This window comes from Salvelinus fontinalis, chromosome 26 (genome assembly GCF_029448725.1).
Source record: "Salvelinus fontinalis isolate EN_2023a chromosome 26, ASM2944872v1, whole genome shotgun sequence".
NCBI lineage: Eukaryota > Metazoa > Chordata > Actinopteri > Salmoniformes > Salmonidae > Salvelinus > Salvelinus fontinalis.
The window spans coordinates 2,073,784-2,091,919 of NC_074690.1; the positions used below are offsets into that span (position 1 = coordinate 2,073,784).

At 47.6% G+C, this 18,136-nt stretch overlaps 1 protein-coding gene across 4 annotated transcripts in view; it reads right to left on the reverse strand.

Moving 5' to 3' along the window:
- Positions 1-285: 285 nt before the first annotated feature.
- LOC129823542 (rho GTPase-activating protein 29-like) overlaps positions 286-18,136 on the reverse strand; it is a 75,301-nt gene continuing 57,450 nt past the window's right edge. For all 4 annotated transcript variants that reach the window (XM_055882341.1, XM_055882340.1, XM_055882344.1 and 1 more), the window contains 10 exons: positions 16,631-16,723; positions 15,825-15,988; positions 15,269-15,457; positions 13,220-13,357; positions 12,765-13,084; positions 8,265-8,397; positions 6,461-6,658; positions 5,312-5,458; positions 4,989-5,150; positions 286-4,814 (listed from right to left, as the gene is read on the reverse strand). In XM_055882341.1, the coding sequence (XP_055738316.1) occupies positions 2,940-4,814; positions 4,989-5,150; positions 5,312-5,458; positions 6,461-6,658; positions 8,265-8,397; positions 12,765-13,084; positions 13,220-13,357; positions 15,269-15,457; positions 15,825-15,988; positions 16,631-16,723 (3,419 nt within the window). In that variant the 3' untranslated portion in view covers positions 286-2,939. The remainder of the gene's footprint in view (positions 4,815-4,988; positions 5,151-5,311; positions 5,459-6,460; positions 6,659-8,264; positions 8,398-12,764; positions 13,085-13,219; positions 13,358-15,268; positions 15,458-15,824; positions 15,989-16,630; positions 16,724-18,136) is intronic.

An 18,136-nucleotide genomic window follows, 5' to 3' on the forward strand; every position in this document is an offset into this window, starting at 1 on the left:
AACCTGTATTCTACTGGGGGATGTGATGATTCATATTGAGATGCTGATGATTCATATTGAGATGATTCATAGTGTTGCTGATTTTAACCCTTGTATTCTACTGGGGGATGTGATGATTCATATTGAGATGTGATGATTCATATTGAGATGATTCATAGTGTTGCTGATTTTAACCCTTGTATTCTACTGGGGGATGTGATGATTCAAAGGGGTTGAATACTTATTGACTCAAGACATTTCAGATTTTCATTTGGAATTAGTTTGTAGAAATAAAAAAAACATACATTGTGTGTAGTAGGCCTGTGTCAAAAAAAAATCTTTATTAAATCCAGGTTGTGACAAAATGTGGTAAAAGTCAAGGGGTGTGAACACTTTCTGAAGCCTCTGTATGTTAATTGTTAATGACAGAAATTGGACATTTGCTAATGACAACATAAAATGGCAACACTCAAGTAAAGTTTCAACTACACTTTTAAAATGTGATGCAAGATGTTTTTTGTATGGTCACAAGACATTGACAAATAATTCACTGCAACAAAACGTGCAGTTTCAAAGTAACGTATATAAAACGTAAACAGGTACGTTAAACAAAAACAAAAAAAGTGACATGAAGTATCAGATGCTAAACCTGAACAGGATTATGGGTAAACTAAAAACATTTTTTTTAAAGGCTTCCATCCATTCACTGCGCAATAATAAAAATGGAAAAGCTTGTAAAAACATCGGACCTGGATTAAGTGCATCATGTGGATATAATCAGATGCCTACATCCAGAACATGACAACATTTCCTGCACTGTATAATTAATTGTACAAAACAAAAATTGTATTTAATTCCCAATAGAACTAATTCCTTGTTTCTCTCGAACATGACTTCAAGAACTGATTACATGATTTCATTGAGAAAAGTAACTTGATTTTAGTTCCAGTTCCTTCTTGGAAAAGTACAGTTTGTGATGAGATGGCAGGTAGAATATATTTGTAACTAATTCAAAAATGTAACAGGGAGTGTTGACCAGGACATCAGATGTAACGGGGAGTGTTGACCAGGACATCCGATGTAACAGTTCAGTGTTGACCAGGACATCAGATGTAACGGGGAGTTTTTGACCAGGACATCAGGTGTAACGGGCAGTGTTGACCAGGACATCAGGTGTAATAGGCAGTGTTGACCAGGACATCAGATGTAACAGTTCAGTGTTGACCAGGACATCAGATGTAACGGGGAGTGTTGACCAGGACATCAGGTGTAACGGGGAGTGTTGACCAGGACATCAGATGTAACGGGGAGTGTTGACCAGGACATCAGGTGTAACGGGCAGTGTTGACCAGGACATCAGGTGTAATAGGCAGTGTTGACCAGGACATCAGATGTAACAGTTCAGTGTTGACCAGGACATCAGATGTAACAGGCAGTGTTGACCAGGACATCAGATGTAACAGTTCAGTGTTGACCAGGACATCAGATGTAACAGTTCAGTGTTGACCAGGACATCAGATGTAACAGGCAGTGTTGACCAGGACATCAGATGTAACAGTTCAGTGTTGACCAGGACATCAGATGTAACGGGGAGTGTTGACCAGGACATCAGATGTAACAGTTCAGTGTTGACCAGGACATCAGATGTAACAGTTCAGTGTTGACCAGGACATCAGATGTAACAGGCAGTGTTGACCAGGACATCAGATGTAACAGTTCAGTGTTGACCAGGACATCAGATGTAACAGTTCAGTGTTGACCAGGACATCAGACGTAACAGGCAGTGTTGACCAGGACATCAGATGTAACAGTTCAGTGTTGACCAGGACATCAGATGTAACAGTTCAGTGTTGACCAGGACATCAGATGTAACGGGGAGTGTTGACCAGGACATCAGATGTAACAGTTCAGTGTTGACCAGGACATCAGATGTAACAGGCAGTGTTGACCAGGACATCAGATGTAACGGGGAGTGTTGACCAGGACATCAGATGTAACAGGCAGTGTTGACCAGGTCATCAGATGTAACAGTTCAGTGTTGACCAGGACATCAGACAATATTGACACAGAACTCAATGAATTGCAGATGGTGGGATTCTGTATAGTACTTAGAGAAGTATATTTGATTAGGATGGACCAGCCTCTGCTGATGTGTCTGTTTGTTCTGACTTCATCATAGAACATGGAAAGGGGGATACCTAGTCAGTTGTACAACTGAATGCATTCAACTGAAATGTGCCTTCTGCATTTAACCCAACCCCCTCTGAATCAGAGAGGTGCGGGGGGCTGCCTTAATCGACATCCAAGTCTTCGGCGCCCGGGGAACAGTGGGTTAACTGTTTTGTTCAGAGGCGATTTTTACCTTGTCAACTTGGGGATTCGATCCAGCAACCTTTCGGTTACTGGCCCATCGATACAATATATTAAAACACATGTAGGTAACACTTTTCTGTTCTACCTTTTTACACTCCTTCTGACATCAAAATAATAGTTATTTTCCCAATATACAATCTGGCACAGAGATACACACTGTAGAAATGATTTACAGACACACACATATATATAAAAACGTGTTTTTGGCTGTAAAAGTAGACCCGGCAATATGACATCATCCACAGTGGGGAGACTTCCTGCTTACAGACGTCAACAGTAATTCAAGACTGCCACGGTTGGGGTCCCCCCCCCCCCCAATAATCACCCCTGTTCCCTAGAGCCACGCAAAGGGAGGTAAGAGATCGGTTGATGCAAAGTAATGACTGCCTATGGTGGTGTGCCACGTCACGGGACTGTGCAGTTGGGCATCAGACGGCTATATCATATGACGTGGTGAGCTGATAGTACCTATTTCAGGTGTTGTGAGATCGTCTGTCGTCGGGAGCAACGTGACTTTTATCATGGCAGTCTTGGCCAACTCTGCTGTTGTTTTCTGTGTCCCCAGCTGTGTGTGACGACATCACGGTTCAGACAAAGTGGGCCTCACCGGGAGCGCTGGGTTTGGGCCGGGGTCTCAGTCTTTGGTGCGGTGGTTTGGCCTCAGTGGGGCTGAGGTCCTCTGGGCTGCTGGGGGGAGGGGACCGGGGAGGTGGAAGGTCAGCGGAGGTCTCAACCTCAGGGTCAACACTAACAGAGCTGTCCACTGAGTCCCGTGGACAGTGTATGGCGAGGTTTGAGGTCTGAAGGGTGGCGGTGGTAACCACAGGGGTAGAGGAGAAAGTAATGGTGGAGGAACGGGAGGAAGCGAGGAGGAGGAGAGCAGTAGGAGAAGTTGAGGAAGAGGTTTTAACAGTAGGAGAGGTCGGGGAAGAGGTTTTAACAGTAGGAGATGTCGGGGAAGAGGTTTTAACAGTAGGAGAGGTCGGAAAAGAGGTTTTAACAGTAGGAGAGGTCGGAGAAGAAATTTTAACATTAGGAGAGGTCGGAGAAGAGGTTTTAACAGTAGGAGAGGTCGGAGAGGTCGGGGAAGAGGTTTTAACAGTAGGAGAGGTCGGAGAGGTTGGGGAAGAGGTTTTAACAGTAGGAGAAGTCTGGGAAGAGGTTTTAACAGTAGGAGAGGTCGGGGAAGAGGTTTTAACAGTAGGCGAGGTCGGGGAAAAGGTTTTAACAGTAGGAGAGGTCGGAGAAGAGGTTTTAACAGTAGGAGAGGTCGGAGAAGAGGTTTTAACAGTAGGAGAGGTCGGAGAGGTCGGGTAAGAGGTTTTAACAGTAGGAGAGGTCGGAGAGATCGGGAAAGAGGTTTTAACAGTAGCAGAGGTCGGAGAAGAAATTTTAACATTAGGAGAGGTCGGGGAAGAGGTTTTAACAGTAGGAGAGGTCGGAGAGGTCGGGGAAGAGGTTTTAACAGTAGGAGAAGTCGGGGAAGAGGTTTTAACAGTAGGAGAGGTCGGGGAAGAGGTTTTAACAGTAGGAGAGGTCGGGGAAGAGGTTTTAACAGTAGGAGAGGTCGGGGAAGAGGTTTTAACAGTAGGAGAGGTCGGAGAAGAGGTTTTAACAGTAGGAGAGGTCGGAGAGGTCGGGTAAGAGGTTTTAACAGTAGGAGAGGTCGGGGAAGAGGTTTTAACAGTAGGAGAGTTCGGGGAAGATGTTTTAACAGTAGGAGAGGTCGGGGAAGAGGTTTTAACAGTAGGAGAGGTCGGGCAAGAGGTTTTAACAGTAGGAGAGGTCGGAGAGGTCAGAGAAGAGGTTTTAACAGTAGGAAAAGTCGGGGAAGAGGTTTTAACAGTAGAAGTTGGGGACATATTGATGGGGCTAGTGGTCCCAGAGGTACTTGATGATGGCCAGCCTCTCGTGCCTGAAGAACCAGGAGGCTTGTAGAAGGTTCCGGGCGGAGGCTGCAGATTCCTTGGTTGTCTGAACGCTATGGGGGAGTTGGTAGATGTTCTTGTCTCCCCATCACCTCCAGCAGCAGAGTTCGGCCTGTCCTTAGTCTCCTCTCTGTCTCTTCTGGACGTCTGGCCAGCCTTCACCGACACCGGGCTGCTGGGTAATATGGTGCCGACACTACCACTGGATGGGAGAGCAGAGCTAGTCGGCCCAGATACGGAAAGTTGTGTCGGCATCGTCGGCTGCTTCCCTGTCGGCTGTGTTCCGGGGCCAGTACCGGCAGGCGGTAAATTAGCCATGATCATGGCGGTGCGTGGCGTGACATCGTAGTGTTTATACTTCCTATCCCAGGTCCTACGCTGCACGACCTGGGGATTGAAGGGTGTGATAAAATAGGTACTGACCCTTGACCCCTCACCAATCCGAGGCTTTTCCTTCTCCGGTTCGGCCGACTCCATGATGGAGTCAGCGGTGGGATCCAACATGGCGGCGTCGTTGCTGTTCCTCTCAACGACCTGAGAGATGAGATTGTACTTTATTAATCCTCATGACGGGAAATACTGTCGGTGTATCATACTTACAGCCACAGAAATGAAAAAGAGCAATACTACACCACATTAAAAACCATCAGAAGACAATTCCAGTATATTGTCCTAAAAAAAAAAACTATTAAAGTGATGAGTGTTGACCTGGGAGGGGGTGGGGAGGGGCAGGCGCTCCAAGGGCATGCTGATTGGTCGGAACAGTATTCTAGAGCGCTGGGTGCGAAGTTGGACCCGAGGGGCCGTAGAGGAGGTAGAGGAGGAGAGATTGATGCTGGGACGACCAAACACAAGGGTAGACCTCTGTACCTATGGGACAAGACAGACAGAAATGAGCTTCGTTGCTGATTCCATAACTCTGACACTTTAGCAATGACATTGAACCTGTTGATGTTGCAATGATGATTAATATGCACTGTCCCTGTGAAATACATTTCAGAACTAACTAACTCTCTCACTCAGAAACAAACCTTGGGAGAAGCAGCAGAGCCGACGTCGTTGAGTCTCTCCAGGGCTGTTAACTCTCTCCTGTCTGGTCCGGTCCTTCCTGTCTTCACCTCATCCAGGATATGAGAGGATGGGATGACCGACGAGTGTCTCTTGTAGACTTCGGTGCTCTGCTTGGAAACAAGCCAAAAGGTTTAGGAACGACAAAGACCCACAACAAAGCCAAACAGTCAATTGATTCTTACCGAGGTGGTCAATCTTTAAATACGACCCTGTCCCCCCCCCCATACAACCTCGTCCGCCCCCATACAACCTCGTCTCCCCCCCCCCATACAACCTCGTCCACCCCCCCCCCCATACAACCTCGTCCGCCCCCCCCCCCATACAACCTCGTCCGCCCCGTACAACCTCGTCCGCCCCCCCTCATACAACCTCGTCTCCCCCCCCCATACAACCCCGTCCGCCCCCCCCCCCATACAACCTCGTCCGCCCCGTACAACCTCGTCCGCCCCCCCTCATACAACCTCGTCCGCCCCGTACAACCTCGTTCGCCCCGTACAACCTCGTCCGCCCCGTACAACCTCGTCTCCCCCCCCCCCCCCATACAACCTCGTCCGCCCCCCCCCCATACAACCTCGTCCGCCCCGTACAACCTCATCCGCCCCCCCCCATACAACCTCGTCCGCCCCCCCCCCCCATACAACCTCGTCCGCCCCGTACAACCTCGTCCGCCCCGTACAACCTCGTCCCCCCCCCCATACAACCTCGTCCGCCCCCCCCCCCATACAACCTCGTCCGCCCCGTACAACCTCGTCCGCCCCCCCCCCCATACAACCTTGTCCGCCCCGTACAACCTCGTCCGCCCCGTACAACCTCGTCCGCCCCGTACAACCTCGTGTCCCCCCCCCCATACAACCTCGTCCGCCCCGTACAACCTCGTCCGCCCCCCCCCCATACAACCTCGTCCGCCCCGTACAACCTCGTCCGCCCCCCCCCCATACAACCTCGTCCGCCCCGTACAACCTCGTCCGCCCTACACAATTGCCACCTTTGATTGATATAATAAATAACCCCTAAAAATGTGGGTTTCCTCAGACTCCAGTTCATCTCCTCTGCAATGGGTCGGATTTGCAGAAATGATTGAATCATTCAAGACACTTGGACCTCCTCACCTCCTTGATGTCGAGCAGGGAGGCGGAGCGACGGTTGAGTCTCTGCTCCTCCTGAAGGGTGAGTCGGGTGGAGGTCTGGTCCGCCGTGGAGGTGGAGGTCTGGTCCGCCGTGGAGGTGGGTGAGGAGGAAGAGGAGACGGTGCTGGCCACGTCAAAGATCATCTGGAAGTGACGTACCAGCAACTCCACCATCAGTGCCTGGGAGGATACAAGTCATCAGTGAATAAAGGAGCAAAAACTAAGGTGACCATTTTGATTTGTAAAAGTCACAGGCAACACTTTTCATAACAATACATTTCATTTACACAGCGCTTTTCATTACAAGAGTTATTGATTGGTCATAGACTGTATAACGAGTCCCCAGGTACACACCTGGTAGGGTTAGTCCCCAGGTACACACCTGGTAGGGTTAGTCCCCAGGTACACACCTGGTAAGGGTTAGTCCCCAGGTACACACCTGGTAAGGGTTAGTCCCCAGGTACACACCTGGTAAGGGTTAGTCCCCAGGTACACACCTGGTAAGGGTTAGTCTACAGGTACACACCTGGTAAGGGTTAGTCCCCAGGTACACACCTGGTAGGGTTAGTCTACAGGTACACACCTGGTAAGGGTTAGTCCCCAGGTACACACCTGGTAGGGTTAGTCCCCAGGTACACACCTGGTAGGGTTAGTCCCCAGGTACACACCTGGTAGGGTTAGTCCCCAGGTACACACCTGGTAGGGTTAGTCCCCAGGTACACACCTGGTAGGGTTAGTCTACAGGTACACACCTGGTAGGGTTAGTCCCCAGGTACACACCTGGTAGGGTTAGTCCCCAGGTACACACCTGGTAGGGTTAGTCCCCAGGTACACACCTGGTAGGGTTAGTCCCCAGGTACACACCTGGTAGGGTTAGTCCCCAGGTACACACCTGGTAGGGTTAGTCCCCAGGTACACACCTGGTAGGGTTAGTCCCCAGGTACACACCTGGTAGGGTTAGTCCCCAGGTACACACCTGGTAGGGTTAGTCCCCAGGTACACACCTGGTAGGGTTAGTCCCCAGGTACACACCTGGTAGGGTTAGTCCCCAGGTACACACCTGGTAGGGTTAGTCTACAGGGTACTCACCTGGTAAGGGTTAGTCTACAGGGTACTCACCTGGTAAGGGTTAGTCTACAGGGTACTCACCTGGTAAGGGTTAGTCTACAGGGTACTCACCTGGTAAGGGTTAGTCTACAGGTACTCACCTGGTAGGGTTAGTCCCCAGGTACACACCTGGTAAGGGTTAGTCTACAGGTACTCACCTGGTAAGGGTTAGTCTACAGGTACTCACCTGGTAAGGGTTAGTCCCCAGGTACTCACCTGGTAAGGGTTAGTCTACAGGTACTCACCTGGTAAGGGTTAGTCTACAGGTACTCACCTGGTAAGGGTTAGTCCCCAGGTACTCACCTGGTAAGGGTTAGTCCCCAGGTACACACCTGGTAAGGGTTAGTCCCCAGGTACACACCTGGTAAGGGTTAGTCCCCAGGTACTCACCTGGTAAGGGTTAGTCTACAGGTACTCACCTGGTAAGGGTTAGTCCCCAGGTACTCACCTGGTAAGGGTTAGTCCCCAGGTACTCACCTGGTAAGGGTTAGTCCCCAGGTACTCACCTGGTAAGGGTTAGTCCCCAGGTACTCACCTGGTAAGGGTTAGTCCCCAGGTACTCACCTGGTAAGGGTTAGTCCCCAGGTACTCACCTGGTAAGGGTTAGTCCCCAGATACACACCTGGTAAGGGTACATTTACAGGAACTCACCTGGTAGGGGTAGTCTACAGGTACTCACCTGGTAAGGGTAATCAACCAGAGAAGACAGGGAAACCTCTGCATCAGTCTGTCGTGGTTTGACCAGCGTAGGGCCGAAAATAATGCCCAGGTTACTGGCTGTCATCTTGTTTTCCTCCGCCTGCTCTGTCACTCTGAGAGGTACATATTAACACAATATTAACCGATTAAGAATAATATTAATAATGTAATATTTACAGGTGGAGGATATGATTTCCTAATATCTGTCTCTGGGGGAGGGGAGAGATTGGTGTCGACAACATACAGTCAGAAAGGGATACTGCTTGATGTATTCCACGTTACAGCCTTTTCCCCCTCACCCATCTACATACAATACCCCATAATGAAAGTGAAAACATTCAGATTTTCCCCCTCACATTTATTAAAATGAAAATAGAAAAACAGATCTCTCATTTACTTAAGTATTCACACCCCTGAGTTAATACTTGTTAGAATGACCTTTGGCAGCAATTACAGCTGTGAGGCTTTCTGGGTAAGTCTTTAAGAGCTTTGCACACCTGGATTGTACAATATTTGCACATTATTCTTTATAAAATTCTTTAAGCTCTGTCAAGTTGTATTGTTGATCATTTCTTGACAGCCATTTTCAGGTCTTGCCATAGATTTTCAAGCCGTTTTAGGTCAAAACTGTATCTAAGCCACCCGAGAAACATTCAACATCGTCTTGGTAAGCAACTCCAGTGTATATTTGGCCTTGTGTTTCAGGTTGTTGTCCTGCTGAAAAGGTGAATTCATCTCCCAGTGTCTGGTGGAAAGCAGACTGAACCAGGTTTTCCTCTAGGATTGTGCCTGTGTGTTTGAGTAAATTATAGCTCTACAAATGTATTGTATAAAATTGTTAGATTTGGTCCTTCCTGATGACAAGCATACCCATAACATGATGCAGCCGCCACCATGCTTGAAAAAATGAAGAGTGGTACTCAGTGTTATGTTGGATTCACCCTCAACACTTTGTAAAGTTAATTTCTTTGACACATTTTTTTGCAATTTCACTTTAGTGCCCGATTGCAAACAGGATGCATGTTTTGAAATATTTTCATTCTGTACAGGCTTCCTTCTTTTCACTCTGTCGTTTAGGTTAGCATTGTGGAGTAACTACAATGTTGTTGATCCATCCTCAGTTTTCTCCTATCACAGCAATTAAACTCTAACTGTTTTAAAGTCACCATTGGCCTCATGGTGAAATCTCTGAGTGGTTTCCTTCCTCACCTGTGTTGAATCTGTGTTTGAAATTCACTGCTCGACTGAGGGACCTTACAGATAATTGTATGTGTGGAGGTACAGAGATGAGGTAGTCATTCAGACATCATGTTAAACACTATTATTGAACACAGAGTCCAAGCAACTTATTATGTGACTTGTTAAGCAAATGTTTACTCCTGAACTTATTTAGGCTTGTCATAACAAAGGGGTTGAACACTTATTGATTCAAAACATTTCAGATTTTCATTTTTATTTTAAATTTGTAAACATTTCTAAAAACATAATTCCACTTTGACATTAGGGGCTGTTGTGTGTAGATCAGTGACACAACGTCTCAATTTAATCAATTTTAAATTCAAGATGTAACACAACAAACTGTTGAAAAAGTCAAGGGGTGTGAATACTTTCTGAAGGCACTGTATCTAGTCCAGACAGACTGGCTGCCTTCCACAATGTTCCAGCCATAGAGATGTATAGAGATCACAATGTGACACTGTTCCAGCCATAGAGATGTATAGAGATCACAATGTAACACTGTTCCAGCCATAGAGATGTATAGAGATCACAATGTAACACTGTTCCAGCCATAGAGATGTATAGAGATCACAATGTAACACTGTTCCAGCCATAGAGATGTATAGAGATCACAATGTGACACTGTTCCAGCCATAGAGATGTATAGAGATCACAATGTAACACTGTTCCAGCCATAGAGATGTATAGAGATCACAATGTAACACTGTTCCAGCCATAGAGATGTATAGAGATCACAACGTGACACTGTTCCAGCCATAGAGATGTATAGAGATCACATGACACTGTTCCAGCCATAGAGATGTATAGAGATCACATGACACTGTTCCAGCCATAGAGATGTATAGAGATCACAACGTGACACTGTTCCAGCCATAGAGATGTATAGAGATCACATGACACTGTTCCAGCCATAGAGATGTATAGAGATCACATAACACTGTTCCAGCCATAGAGATGTATAGAGATCACAACGTGACACTGTTCCAGCCATAGAGATGTATAGAGATCACAATGTGACACTGTTCCAGCCATAGAGATGTATAGAGATCACAATGTAACACTGTTCCAGACGTAGAGATGTATAGAGATCACAATGTAACACTGTTCCAGACGTAGAGCCTGGTAACAGTGTGGGACTGTTTGGGACTTGGGGGGGGGGGGGGGGGGGGGGGGGGGTTACTGAGAAATGATAATCAATTCAAATTCTGAGCGAATCCCAGTAGTTTAGAGTTTCTAAACCACTGAGGTAGCAGGAACACCTGGCCCCAGAGTTACTAAACCACTGAGGTAGCAGGAACACCTGGCCCCAGAGTTACTAAACTACCGAGGTAGCAGGAACACCTGGCCCCAGAGTTACTAAACTACCGAGGTAGCAGGAACACCTGGCCCCAGAGTTACTAAACCACTGAGGTAGCAGTAACACCTGGCCCCAGAGTTACTAAACCACTGAGGTAGCAGTAACACCTGGCCGCAGAGTTTCTAAACTACTGAGGTAGCAGGAACACCTGGCCCCAGAGTTACTAAACCACTGAGGTAGTAGGAACACCTGGCCCCAGAGTTTCTAAACTACTGAGGTAGCAGGAACACCTGGCCCCAGAGTTACTAAACTACCGAGGTAGCAGGAACACCTGGCCCCAGAGTTTCTAAACTACTGAGGTAGCAGGAACACCTGGCCCCAGAGATTCTAAACTACTGAGGTAGCAGGAACACCTGGCCCCAGAGTTTCTAAACTACTGAGGTAGCAGGAACACCTGGCCCCAGAGTTTCTAAACCACTGAGGTAGCAGGAACACCTGGCCCCAGAGTTACTAAACCACTGAGGTAGCAGGAACACCTGGCCCCAGAGTTTCTAAACTACTGAGGTAGCAGGAACACCTGGCCCCAGAGTTTCTAAACTACTGAGGTAGCAGGAACACCTGGCCCCAGAGTTACTAAACTACCGAGGTAGCAGGAACACCTGGCCCCAGAGTTACTAAACTACTGAGGTAGCAGGAACACCTGGCCCCAGAGTTTCTAAACTACTGAGGTAGCAGGAACACCTGGCCCCAGAGTTTCTAAACTACTGAGGTAGCAGGAACACCTGGCCCCAGAGTTTCTAAACTACTGAGGTAGCAGGAACACCTGGCCCCAGAGTTACTAAACTACCGAGGTAGCAGGAACACCTGGCCCCAGAGTTTCTAAACTACTGAGGTAGCAGGAACACCTGGCCCCAGAGTTTCTAAACTACTGAGGTAGCAGGAACACCTGGCCCCAGAGTTTCTAAACTACTGAACCGTCTTCGATATCACCGTTCATACTAATAGTTAGTCAGCGTAACTCTGCTAGTCGTCCTGTAACACGATGTACACCGTCTTCAAATAGAAAAAGGTAAGACATGCCAGCAAAGGCAGAATGATGTCATGGCTGTGCAGAACACTAATCTCAGTAAAAAGTGCAACCACTGTCTTTTCAGCCTGCAGTGCTGGAGTACTAAACCAAGTCTTGTGTCATTAATTTATTGTAGCCACTAGATGGCGGTGATACAGCTTAAAGACATTTACAAACTTGGCAAACCAATTTGAAGAAGACAACGTTCTCTGATCATTGGCTGATCACTCTCAACCCATAGGAAACCCCCACCCAGTTGACTACTTTCAAATGGTGGAAGCCCTCAATAGCAATGTCCATGCATAAATGGGTTATTTCCATATAATGATCTCTTATACATCTCTATGGAACATGGAAGCGAGTCACTGCCTTATCAGCTTGCTACCCTGGCGTCAACATCCCCGACACAAAGTAGTAGCAAAGTAGTAGCTAGCTAGCTATATGGAGAACACAGAAGTTATTTTTAAAGGAGTGCATTTTGCAAATGACTAGTTTACATCATCTACCTTCACTAAAACCACTGCAAAGGTTTTGCATCGGGAAATGTCCGAGAGAATCCGACATCCTGCCCAAAACACATAACTTACTCCGAGGCTCCCATGCAGAAGCTACTTTCTGTCTCTAACACAACAACTGAAATTAAATTATAGAAAAAAAAGAAATAGGAATGTTTTTATTAAACTAAAACTGAATAAAACCTAGAAAATCAAGTCAGAAAACTGAAACATTTTTATAAACGATTAGAAATACAAAACAAATATAAAACAGAAAACTACAATAACCTTGGTTTGGTGCATTTCTACCCATCTCTTACCTGTGTAGGTGAGCTATGAGGAAAGGGTTCTGTAGTGTAGGTGTATATACCCATCTCTTACCTGTGTAGGTGTGCGACGAGGAAGCGTAGGGTCTTGTAGTTTGCAGCAGGTAGCTGTCGTAACAGGTCTCTAATCTTAAAGATGACTCGATTGAGTTTGATACTGGGCTGGTCTCCTCCAGGCTGGCTGGTTCTCAGGGGAGACTGCTCTCCCTCTACCCCAGGCTGGGTGCCTCCTGGTCGGGGTTGTTCTCCCCCTGGCCGCCCCTGGTCCTGGAGGGCCCTGGCTGCAGCCTTCTCTTCGATGATCACCCTCTGGCTCTCCTTGGCCAATCCGATGAAGTCATTATAGTAACGGTACAGGATCAGCGGCTCTGGTAACTACAGAAGATACAAATCAATCGAAAAATCAATCAATATCTTTGGGAAACGGGTTGTTCATTATTATATTAGAACGATCTAGTGGTGTAAAACAAGGATGTTCTTTATCCCCATTGGAATTTAAAACTGTCCCACCTGTCTCAGGTAGAGTTTGAGCACGTTGCCGATGTCGTGGGGTGAGAGGTCTGAGAGCTCAACCAGGTCCTTGCCGTTCTCAAACGCCTGACACAGCTTCTCCACACGAGACTTAGACCCGTTCACGCGGTAGATTCCCTGGACAAGAACACACAATATACCAGATCACCAACATCACATATACCCTGGCCAAATACCATCACATATACCCTGGCCAAATACCATCACATATACCCTGGCCAAATACCATCACACACAGATACCCTGGCCAAATACCATCACACACAGATACCCTGGCCAGATACCATCACACACAGATACCCTGGCCAAATACCATCACACACAGATACCCTGGCCAAATACCATCACACACAGATACCCTGGCCAAATACCATCACACACAGATACCCTGGCCAAATACCATCACACACAGATACCCTGGCCAGATACCATCACATATACCCTGGCCAAATACCATCACATATACCCTGGCCAAATACCATCACAGATACCCTGGCCAGATACCATCACACACAGATACCCTGGCCAGATACCGTCACATATATACCCTGGCCAGATACCATCACACATATATACCCTGGCCAGATACCATCACACACAGATACCCTGGCCAGATACGGTCATACACTGCTCAAAAAAATAAAGGGAACACTTAAACAACACAATGTAACTCCAAGTCAATCACACTTCTGTGAAATCAAACTGTCCACTTAGGAAGCAACACTGATTGACAATAAATTTCACATGCTGTTGTGCAAATGGAATAGACAAAAGGTGGAAATTATAGGCAATTAGTAAGACACCCCCAAAAAAGGAATGATTCTGCAGGTGGTGACCACAGACCACTTCTCAGTTCCTATGCTTCCTGGCTGATGTTTTGGTCACTTTTGAATGCTGGCGGTGCTTTCACTCTAGTGGTAGCATGAGACGGAGTCTACAACCCACACAAGTGGCTCAGGTAGTGCAGTTCATCCAGGATGGCACATCAATGCGAGCTGTGGCAAAAAGGTTTGCTGTGTCTGTCAGCGTAGTGTCCAGAGCATGGAGGCGCTACCAGGCCAGTACATCAGGAGACGTGGAGGAGGCCGTAGGAGGGCAACAACCCAGCAGCAGGACCGCTACCTCCGCCTTTGTGCAAGGAGGTGCACTGCCAGAGTCCTGCAAAATGACCTCCAGCAGGCCACAATACCCACAATACCGTCACAGATACCCTGGCCAGGTACCGTCACAGATACCCTGGCCAGGTACCGTCACAGATACCCTGGCCAGGTACCGTCACAGATACCCTGGCCAGGTACCGTCACAGATACCCTGGCCAGGTACCGTCACAGATACCCTGGCCAGGTACCGTCACAGATACCCTGGCCAGGTACCGTCACAGATACCCTGGCCAGGTACCGTCACAGATACCCTGGCCAGGTACCGTCACAGATACCCTGGCCAGGTACCGTCACAGATACCCTGGCCAGGTACCGTCACAGATACCCTGGCCAGGTACCGTCACAGATACCCTGGCCAGGTACCGTCACAGATACCCTGGCCAGGTACCGTCACAGATACCCTGGCCAGGTACCGTCACAGATACCCTGGCCAGGTACCGTCACAGATACCCTGGCCAGGTACCGTCACAGATACCCTGGCCAGATACCATCACAGATACCCTGGCCAGATCCAGGTTCAGTTAGTGCTCTAACATAGTGTTTCTTCATCCTGGGGACGTAAAGGGTTCCACATTTTAGTTGTTGACTGAGCGCTACACACACCCGATTCAAAATTAGCAAAAAAATGTCTGATGAGTTGATAAGTGGAATCGTCAGTGTATTTTCTAGGGCAACAACTAAAATATGACCCCCTTTTTATGGTCCCCGGCACCAGGATGAAGATACCGCTGCTATTGCAGGTGCCCATTATGAAGATGTCCTTAGCGCTGGCTAAGTTCCCGACATTATTTTACCTCACATTTAGAAATCAAAGTTAGACTGCAAGCTGTTCTCTCTCTCTCTCTCTCGTTTCTAACCTTGTTTTTACCTTGAGGTTGAGTGCTCTGTCCTCGATCTCAGAGGTACACTTCCTGATGATGAAGGGGATCCCGTCTGGGCTGTTCTTAGCTGCCTGGGTAAAGTCTATCCCAAACAGATGTAGTCTTCCCTGCAGCTTCTTATGACCACACTGGATGGCCAGAGTTTCCAGACACTTCTTATGACAGGCCAGGGAACACTGAGACAGGAGACGGGGAGAGACATGGGGCAGGTGACTGGTACAAACCACACTTTGGAGCATAGATGATTTATATCTTCTACTTTGAGCCCCAGTAGCCCCCCACCAGCAGCAGCCCCCCCCCCCCCCCAGCATCCCCAGCCACAGCCCCACCAGCAGCCACAGCCCCACCAACCACAGCCCCAGCCCCCCCGCAGCAGCCACAGCCCCCCCCCAACAGCTCCCCCAGCAGCCCCACCAGCAGCCACAGCCACCCCCAGCAGCCATAGCCCCCCCCTGCAGCCCCTGCCCCCCCCTGCAGCCCCTGCCCCCCCAGCCCCACTAGCAGCCCCCCCGGAGCTTGTGTGTGCTATGGGTTTGTTTCTACCTCTTCACACTCTGCTCCGTGGAACACCACCAGACTGTCACACTCCCTGCACTTAGACGGCGCTCGGAGTTTCCTCAGCTTGTGTGTCTGAGAGGCCTTGGACATCTGGGTGTTACGAAACGGACCTGGGGAACCGTCTGCTTCGGTCACCATCTCACCTAGACCTGAGGGAAGAGAGAGAGGGGACAAAGAGAGAGAGAGAGAGAGAGAGAGAAAGGGAAATGCTAATTAATTACTAAAAAAAATCATACAATGTGATTTTTGGGATTTTTGTTTTAGATTCCGTCTCTCACAGTTGAAGTGTACCTATGATAGAAATGACAGACCTCTACTTGCTTTGTAAGTAGGAAAACCTGCAAAATCAGCAGTGTATCAAATACTTCTTCTCCCCCGCTGTATACATTTATATACAGAATAATTGGTTGTGTAAATTACACAAGTATTACAACAACAATATAGGATTGGTCTAATCAGATCCGTTCCTTAAACCAGAATATCCACAATAATTAAGCACAGAATTAGAGTTTTATTGAGTTGGTTAAAACCCCTGATGCCTCGAACAACAAAGAGTTGATAAAAAATAACACATTCTCCTGTCGAGAGAGAGGTCAGGCTAAAGACAGGAACTAGCTAGCTGGGGAACGCAAGCCAAAACCAACACACCTCATCTCATTCACTACAGCTGAGCACAGAGTAAAAAACATTTTGGTCTGAGGGTTACATGTAGAGATACATGCAAGCAGACACACCAAAACAACTTCAGACCTCGTCTCTTTACAGACAGACAGACAGACTCTCTCTCTTACCGTTGTCTGAGGGTGGTTGTCTCTCGTCCAGGTCGTCTGCTGAGGACATGGTGCCAGTGGAGGGGGTTCTGGGTAGTCTGCGTTTAACGTCACCTGACAACAGGAAGTAAAAAAAATAAAAATTAAAAAAAACTTCCTCAAAACTCACATTAAACAATTAACAATGTAATTTAACTCACTGGAGAAAAGAAAAGTCATTGTATGTATCAGACCATTCTCTATTTCTGTAGAATTGTTTTTTAGTGAATTGATAAACATACACATTTGCTATAACATGACAGATAACCATCACGTTTTGTTTTACAGCGTATATACACATAGTGTATACATACACACTAGGCAACCATGTCCACATTGGCACGATTGTGGGCAAAAAATAGCCAAAGCCAAAAGGCTATTGGCCCCAAGGGCCTTCACTTCTCCTGAAATAAACCTCCGCGATCAGCTGCCTGTTACACTTCAAACGTTTCTCATATGTCACATGCACTTCTAAGTCATTTTTTGACTAACTTCCTTATGGGCAGTTATGGCTCAGATCAACTGTTTCAACTGTCCCAGTAGCGGTTAAACCAAAATAACTTGTGACCTCAGAACTACAGGGATTTCATCTGAAGAAATATATATATATTCTGAGATAATTGGCTTTAAAAAAGTTCCTCAACCCTCATCGGTTTAAATGGTGTCAGCAAATTTTTTATATTTTGCATTCTGTTTTTTAAACTTACGCCAAATCACGTTATAAAACCATGTCCCCAAAGATTCTAATGAGCCCCCGCCTCTACATTATGAAGTAGCTGGGCTTGGTATGGGCTGGCCAGTGTTGGGGGGCGCTGGTCCCGTGTTGGGGGGCGCTGGTCCCGTGTTCGGGGGCGCCGGCCCGTGTTGGGCTGGTGTGGGCTAGCCCCTGTCTACCCTGCCCACATGGGGCCAATGGGGTCTGTTGAGATAATGAGCCATGGGTAAACAATAATGAACCGTAGCACTGATGGGGCAACATGTTCCCATACCTGGGCTGGCAGTGGGCTGGCAGTGGGGGAGTCCATGGATCCAACATGTCCCAAGGTAGAGCTCCCATAATGCACTTCTTTTGATTTGTATTTAACTAGGCAAGTTATTTACAATGACGGGCCTACACCGGCCAAATCCGGACGACGCTGGGCCAATTGTGCGCCACCCTACGGGACTCCCAATCACAGCTGCATGTGATACAGCCTGGAATCGAACCAGGGACTGTAGTGACGCCTCTAGCACTGAGATGCAGTGCCTTTAGACCACTGCGCCACTCGGGAGCCTAATATGATCTTAGCGGATCTGAGAAGTGTCTGTCTCACTTGTCTTTTCCTACTAGCTCCGACTTTGCTGATAGCTACTTTAAAATGAGGAGAAATGTCACACCTAGCTATTTTAAGATTAATCCACTAACTATACCACTGGTGTACTGTCCTACAAAACTAGTATACTGTGCTGTACTATACTGGTGTACTCCACACAACCCTTTCCCACCTG